The 8,450-nt window shown below is 39.0% G+C and overlaps 1 protein-coding gene across 1 annotated transcript; it reads right to left on the bottom strand.

Moving 5' to 3' along the window:
- Window positions 1–1,809: 1,809 nt before the first annotated feature.
- CLEC4E (C-type lectin domain family 4 member E) lies at window positions 1,810–7,022 on the bottom strand. Its single transcript, XM_003265445.3, has 6 exons — window positions 6,986–7,022; window positions 6,083–6,175; window positions 5,446–5,535; window positions 4,366–4,517; window positions 3,340–3,455; window positions 1,810–2,033 (listed from the first exon to the last, which is right to left on the bottom strand). Exons 1-6 carry the CDS (start codon window positions 7,020–7,022, stop codon window positions 1,874–1,876), a joined length of 648 nt encoding a protein of 215 aa, XP_003265493.2. The 3' UTR covers window positions 1,810–1,873.
- Window positions 7,023–8,450: the final 1,428 nt, after the last annotated feature.

Raw genomic sequence — 8,450 nt, 5'->3', positions numbered from 1 at the left:
ACCCTTAGCAATTCTTTCTTTTCTTGGCAAACTGTGAAGACAAGTTTAGATTTATAAACTTGTCTTTAAAACTTGTCTTTAAACTTAAATTCTAAATATATATGGAGAAATAATATAGAATAATATTTCCATATGTCTTTCAATCTAGAAATAAAACAAATTATAGCCACCTTCAGGCAAACACCAATGAACAAAAAAAAGTCTTTCAACATCTCCTTATTGATGTTCATGATTTTAAAAAAGGGAATTAGAAAGTTGAAGTATGTTTAAAATTACTTTTAGGTTAAATAATGTTTGGCTTAAAGATGTGTTGATTTCAAAACCAGGTTGTCACAATGCCTAAGAGAAATAAACTTTTGTAATGAAAGGTAATGTGTTATATTCACTTGTCCAGTTGAATTTTCTCATTCAGTGATTACACGTGGTGTCCAGTGATTGAATTTTGAGGGTCTCCTCATGGCACTTTGTGCAAGAAACATGGTTATGAAAGCTGCCACGTTATTGATGTACTCTTTAATAACGTCATTAGTATTGGTAGAATTTTACGCAATAAATGAATGGGCTATTAGTGGATACATACTCAGAGAAATATAAATCTTTCTACCATGAAGACACATGCACATGAATGTTCATTGCAGCACTATTCACAATAGCAAAAACATGGAATCAATCTAAATGTGAGTTAATAATAGATTGGATAGAGAAAATGTGATACATAGATACCATGGAATACTATGCAGCCATAAAAAAGAAGATTATGTCTTTTGTGGGAACATCGACAGAACTGGAGACCGTCATCCTTAGCAAACACAGAAACAGAAAACCAAATACTGCATGTTCTCACTTATAAGTGGGAGCTAAATGATGAGAACTCATAAACACAAAGAAGGGAATAACAGACACTGGAGTCTACTTGAGGGCGGAAGGTAGGAGGAGGGAGAGGAGCAGAAAAAAACCATATTGGGCACTGGGCTTAATACCTGGGTGATGAAATAATCTGTACAACAAACCTCCATGACATGAATTTGCCTGTATAAAAAGCCTTTAACATGTAGCCCTGAAACCTAAAATAAAAGTTAAAAAATAATGGGTGGGCTTGAGACAGGAAAGTGTGGAGATGAATATTCGCTTAGAATAATTCGACTATTGGACTTGGGTCCTAGCTGAGCAATAGACACAAAATCTGGTGAGATCCATTCAGTCAATTGAAAATAAGGCAGAGCAAAGGAAGCCCCAGGGATGGGTGGACTTGGTTACAGCCTGTTTGGAGCTGATGGCTGGCATGCCCTTCCCTAAGAAGGTGCAGTGGAGGCCTGTAGCCAGAAAGGCCACACCAGTATTCTGAGCAGGAATAAGTGCCATGACTTGAAGAAGCTTCTTACTCATTATATAGGGGAGAACAGAGACGATATATGCTTGGGCAGGAGATAAGAACGGTATGAAACCAAGGAGAGAAGACAGACTTGTCAGAAGCTAGAAAGAAGAGGACCTGCTACAGAGCCCGGATTCAGGCGATTGTTGGAAGGCACCTTCCAAAATCCTCTTCTTTGCTAGACTCTGTCTTGGCTCCGTGTCCCTGTACTTTCATACAAATACTCAAAAATGAGGCAAATGTAGCAAAAGGTAGTGAATTGCTTTGTGAATTCTGGGAAGAGGACCCGAGACTAATGTAGAGAGAAAATGCACTTCAGCCAGTAACATGAATTATAACATTTAAAACTACTGATTTTTATTTATATCAGAGTAACAAATACTTATGAAGTCCTTTGAAGTTCAGCGCACAAATTTCTCCTGTGGGGCCGTGGGTGTGGCCATGTTCTTGTTCTTCCTTCTTTATACATTTAAGTTGTGCCTTCTGTTCTTAAAGAGATTTTCATTTGTTCAAAAGATTTATTCCTACCATTTCACAAATCCGAAAATAATTGAGGAAACAGGTTACATCATTCCAATTTTGCCTTGGGTTTGAAGAGTCCCTCATGGTGGCACAGTCCTCCAGGGTAGCTATGTTGTTGGGCTCCCCTGCATCCCAGAAGCTGAAAAAGAATGACATAGGAGACTTAAAATCCCAGCAAAAAGAGGCAAAGTAACCTAATATACTAGGCAAATTACATTTGTGTTATTTAACCTCACAACAATTTTGCGAGGTAGGTATTATAATGTCCATTTTATTGAAGAAGAAAAGGAACCTCAGGAAAGCTGAACTATTTGTCTAAGTCACAGTTTGTGAGTACTGAAGCTGAACCGGATCTTTCTGACTTTCTATTCTGTCCTGTTCCTTTGTTCCTTTTCTATTCTGTCCTGTTCCTTTGTTCCTTTTCTATTCTGTCCTGCTCCTTAGCTACAGAATGAGAAGTTATGGGGAAGATTGATATTCTGATAGATTTGTTTTCTTCACACTCATGTCTCATATTGGCTTGGCTCTCTTTATTCCGCACAGAGTGTGCACTAACTTAGGTGCACCCTGCAGTGGTGTTACAGTGTGCTGGTGAAGCAGCATTTCTAACGTGTCAGAGTATCTGTGTTGTACTCTTAGAACTGCTCATTAGCTAAGTCACTTCACTCTTCTGTGTTTTAGTTTCCTCAAATGCTAAATAAAGATTAATAATACTGATACATTCCAAGAAAGTGTAATTTAGGTAAAATGAAATAATAAATGAGAAAAAAACTTAAAAATGCTATGCTCTATCAGGAAGAATACCTAATGGATGCTGGACTTCATATCCGGGTCATGGGATGATTTGTGCAGCAAACCACCACGGCACACGTTTACCTATGTAACCTGCACATCCTGCACATGTACTCTGGAACTTAAAATAAAAGTTGAAGAAAAGAAAAAAGAAAAAAAAAACTTACTCCCTAACAAATCATGAGAATCAACATATATAGCAAAACATTTTATATATGAATTAACCAATCTAACAAAAAAAGCATATCCACAATAAAAAATGCTATGTTCTAATGATGTGAGGCTATTACTAAGGAGAAAAGAGACATTATCAAGAGATTCTCATTTTTCACTGCATAAGAACTTGCTGGCTTTCTCAACTTACTATTTTTTTCCTTATTTCCTTCAGTTTTGGGGAATAAGACTCTTAATTCCACCTCTTGTCTCCTTTGCATTCTCAGTGAATGATTCTTCAGTTCCTTTTCATTTATTATTTCCCCTTTATTCTTGAGACAATCCCAGGAAAGGAGAGAAGTGGGTGCTTGTACTTCTCCTTCATCTTTTCTACCTTAGCTCTTCTCTTTCCTGCATTTAGTACCACCAATAATGGACCTGATCTATTGCAGGTAACAGAAGGAGGTTTCAAGAACTCCTCTCAATAGGAGGGTAATTACCTCAGAGACTTTGTCAAAGGTGTGCCATCCACCCACTGCCACTGAGCCTCGACAACCTGGTCTGACAGTCCAATAAAAAACTCTCTCATTTTAGGTTTCTTGTAGGCAAGGAATTCCTATGGAAGATACAAAATAAAAAGAGATCAGTTATTTCAGTTTTGAATAAACGTTGCTGGTAATTGTTATTAAAAGAGGTAAGAATCTGGATGAGATCCTGGCACTTTGGGAGGCCGAGGCAGGTGGATCACCTGAGGTCAGGAGTTCGAGACCAGCTTGACCAACATGGCGAAACCCTGTCTCTACTAAAAGTATAAAAAAATTTGCCAGGCATGGTGGCGGGTGCCTGTAGTCCCAGCTACTTGGGAGGCTGAGGCAGGAGAATTGCTTGAATCTGGGAGGCAGAGGTTGCAGTGAGCCGAGATTGTGCCACTGCACTCCAGCCTGGGCAACACAGTGAGACTCTGTCTCAAAAAATAAAAAAGAATCTGGATGCGAAATAACAGATAAATGAAACTGTAAGATCATGAGGATTATCTACTGATTTTTTTTGTGGTAAAATATACATAACATAAAATAAACTGACAAAAAATAACCTTCAACAGAAAAGGAGATCCTCAATAATTCTTTCAAAATTTATCTACTGTTATTGGTGGCCAAATTTATTGAATATCTCTAGCGTAAAATATAATTAATCACAGCTTAAAGAAAACGGACAGTATTTGCTTTCCTTCTTTCATATAATATGTTCATAAACATAATGATTCGTCTAAAATTAACACTTCCAACCCTCTTTTTTCCCCTTGCCTAACTAAAGGAACTCCACATGGAAATTCCCTTTTTCTTAGGTTCTTCCAGGAAGGAAAATAAATTAAGGTAGGCAGTGACTTTACTGAAATAGTAAGAACAGCATGCATGTTAGTACATTCATTAACAATAGTCATTGGGGGTAAAGCACTGTGCATATGTGTGAAAAGAGGGGTGGACCATGTGAGGAATATTACATTGGCATCAGAGGACTCCAGCTACCTGCTCCTCCTGTGAGTTGATAATCACCAGGTGAGCCCCCATGGCTGAGCAGTTCTTTAAACTTAACGCCCAGGAAATGGTGTCAGTAGAAAAGAAGTAGCAGCTGGATTGAAAATATTCCCAGTTCAATGGACAACAATTCTTGACTGAACCTAGGATGAGAGATGTTTCAGTGAGTGTCCCAGGGGAACCGAATAAGAAAACCCAAAGCTTCATCTGGCCGCCTGGAGTCCTCATTTAAGTCAGAAGCCTTGGAATCACTTGTTCATACCCCACATCTTAGTATCTAAGACTTTAGATAATTCCAATGTCAAGAAACATAAACAGAATTTTTTTGGTCTTTTGAACATAATTCGGATTCTCTGGATGTCAGTGCCAGGAAATGCAACTATATATGCAAACTATCTTAGTTATGTTATTGATATAGAACCTTATTATCTGTTCTTAGACTACTAATGTCAGAGGAATTTATGCCTTTTATTTGGGTGACCCCCAAAGAGCCATCTCTTATGTTACCTAAACAATGTATCCTCAGTCAAATCTCCATACTGTAGTATATAGATGGGTTAGATTTCTTAGAATTACAGAACTTTTGCCTTTGAGGTCTATTATAAATAATTCTTCTAACTTCTCTCAATTTAATGGTGAGAAAATTATAGCTCAGAGAAGGAAGTCACTTTTTTAGCGTCATGTAGCATTTTGCTAAGACTTGCAACAGGATGACATAGAAGAGCATAGAGAGTATATTTGTGAGATATTTATAAATTCTCTACTCCATACGTTTTTTCTCCTTCATCTCATTTTGGAAGTAGGTGAATGAAAAAAAAGTACACTCCTGGGAATGTACTCTTCAGATTTACTCTTCAGACATATACCTCAAATTTATTCTAAAAGTTTACTATAATGTCCCCAAGACCTTCTGCCCCAATGCTAATTGCATCTCCAAATTTCTAGGATTTTACATTTTGCTGTTGGAAAATAAGACCTAATCCAACTATATTTCAGCTGTCCCAAAGTCAATCTAGGAGCCAAAAAATGTTGCTATGTAAATTTTGGTGTTCACCTTTGGGACTATTATACCTGATCCATAATTGTAGCAGGAGAGCTCTGTGAAATTCTCACGTAGCTGAAACTTTTTCTCATCACAGGTTTGAAAGATGCGATATGTCACTGTAAACGAAAGGGCATAATGTTTGTTAGTCTTATTTTGGTTAAAAAAATCAGTTGCCTCAGTTTTGTATTTATAACAAAAGTGCCAATAATTATCATGTTTTTTCTTACAATCTGCTTTTTCTTACGGCCCAGAGAAAATAGATATGCTTGCACTACCTCTTATGCCAAGTCCAACTCTCTCTACCCTTCCTTCCAAAAGTAATTAGTCATATCTCTGGTGCCGACCAGTAGTTCAAGATCTAAGGCAGAATCTCCTAGAGAAGGTTACACTAATGACAGAGGCTGAAAGAGGAGGACTCAGGACTGCCAAGGAAGTGAAAAATGTCTATCATGAAAAGTAAGTCACAGGTGATTAAAATTCGGAAACAGTTTCCTGCTTGTTGAGGTTTCTGGTTTGAGAAATAACCAAGAGATTAATAGAAAAAAAAAAAGAGTGAAATAGAAAGACCTTTTGAGGGAAAAGAGAATCTACAGGCAGCATGGAAGAGTTTTCTCCTAATATGCACCAGGAAGAATTAAATTGAATTTGACCTTCAGAACCCACCAACACATCTGGTGATGAAACAGGCACTGAGAAATAGGATGGGGAGCCCAGCAACAGTCCATAAGAACATTTGGGAAGAGAAGCATCCTCTCTCTGTAGAAAGAAAGACACAAACATGATCAATCTTCCCTAAGCAAGGTACAAAAGAGATGGAAGAGATTCTTATTCATCCTTACTTATTTCCTTTTACTTCCATTGTTTGCATTGAGTAATTCCCAAATTTCAGCATGCTTCAGAATCACTTGGAGGGCTTATTGAAACACAGATTGCTGACCCTTACCCCCAGAGTTAGCAATTCAGCAGAGCTTGTATGGAACCAACAAGTTCCCAGGGGCTACTGCTGCTGCTGGTCTGAGGACCACACGTTTAGCACCCCTGGAGTAAGACTTTGACTCATGAACTCAAATATACAATTTTTCCTTTCTAAGTCTCTCAGTTAATTTTTTTTCAATATTTTCTAAGGCCCCCTTCTTTCTTTTCCTTTCTTTTCCTTTTTCTCATCTTTGCTTTTCTTGTCTTTCTCCTGATCTTTTTTTTTCTGTGTCTCACTTTTCAAGCTCTTTGTATATTAGGTAAAATATTAACAGTCATCCAGTAGTTCCTCTCTTCCTCCCATTACACATTTTACAAAGAGAGTTCCAGAGAAGTGAAGTGTCTTGCCAAAAGGGACACAATGTATTGCAGAAAGGGTGGAAACAGTGTGATATCTCTCCCTTAACTAGAGTCCAGCAGGCTTTCTGGTATAAGAAACAGTCTTTCAATCTCTCTCTCTCTCTTCCTCTGTCCCCCCCCCTTTTTTTTTTAACTTCAGTGAATACTTTTCTATTGTCCTGTCTTTCACCATATTTATCACTTGTTCCAGAAAGAGATCTATGGAAGAAAAGGAAGAGTTGCAAATTTTACCTGTGCATTGTGATTCAGATGATTTAGATGAATTCATTTTTCCTCTCTCTTTGGTTTTTTTGTTTCTCTCTCTCTCTCTCTTTTCTCTCCCTCCCTGTCTTTCTTTCTCCTCAGGGGTGTTTTGTTGGTAAGATTCAGGGAGAATGAATCTTGAAAGATAAACACTTTGTCTTTTAGGAAGTTCAACTCCGATAGATGTAGAATATTACCTTGTTCTGTGGCTATGCATTAAGTCAGGATTTCCTTTCTTGCATAAGGAGGACAAGGAAGTTTATTGGACAGCATGTCAGTTCTCTTCACTCCATGTACCAACAAAATGAGGAAATTGTGAAATGATAAATATCAACACAAATAGGCTGACCGTGGGGAAATAGGAGAGTTTTTTAAAAAATGTTGTTTCGTTTTGTTGGACCAAATGTCTCTAGTTTCTTCAAGGCACAACTCATCCCCCAGTTTTTCCTTGACAATATGGAGCTCGCCTCTGCATTCTCAATTTCACTTTGGATCTGTACCATCCACATATTTGGTAACTGAAAAGAAGACTTAGACAACATAGCACAAAGCTGGGCATATAGTGTATGTATCTAGGACATGGCAACCTGAATTCTTTTTCATCTTTTTTTTTTTTTTTTTTTTTTTGAGACAGAGTCTCGCTCTGTCACCCAGGCTGGAGTGCAGTAGCGCGATCTCCACTCACTGCAAGCTCCACTTCCCGGGTTCACGCCATTCTCCTGCCTCAGCCTCCCAAGTAGCTGGGACTATAGGCGCCCGCCACCACGCCTGGCTAATTTTTTGTATTTTTAGTAGAGATGGGGTTTCACTGTGTTCGTCAGGATGGTTTCGATCTCCTGACCTCGTGATCCGCCCGCCACGGCCTCCCAAAGTGCTGGGATTACAGGCATGAGACACCGCGCCCGGCCTCTTTTTCATCTTTTATGGTTTTTATTTCTTCTTCATTTGCAGCTCTTGAATATTCTAATGTTGTGGACTTATGTCCCTCTTATCTTATGCTGACTACTAGGCTGCTACTACTAGGCTGACTACTAGAGTCCCCCTCAGCAGGACCGCCTCATGTGACCAGACCACTTTGAAACTCAGCTTAGTTTTTCACAACATAACGCAGCTTCTGAAGTCTCAGAGACCCAGCAGGTAGTTTAATTCTCCTGTTCTGAATTATTTGGGGATTTTAGTTCTATATTGCAGCCTACAGTGGGAGAAATGTATTTGAAGGTCAGAAAAAGCAATTTCAATTACACATTAGAATTTAATGCTTCTCGTCTTCCCTCCCTCCCTCCCTCCCTCCCTTCCTTCCTTCCTTCCTTCCTTCCTTCCTCTTTCCCTCTGTGGCCCAGGCTGCAATCTACTCGGCTCGCTGCTGCCCGCACCGCGGACTGCCTGGGACTGCCGGCGCGCGCCACCGCTGCCTGCTTTTTCTCCTTTGGCTGCAGGCGCGCGTTCGCCATGT

This window comes from Nomascus leucogenys, chromosome 23, assembly GCF_006542625.1.
Source record: "Nomascus leucogenys isolate Asia chromosome 23, Asia_NLE_v1, whole genome shotgun sequence".
NCBI classification, from domain to species: Eukaryota; Metazoa; Chordata; class Mammalia; order Primates; family Hylobatidae; genus Nomascus; species Nomascus leucogenys.
The sequence above is the reverse complement of the archived record's forward strand: the minus strand, read 5'-3'. Positions and strand labels throughout refer to the sequence as shown.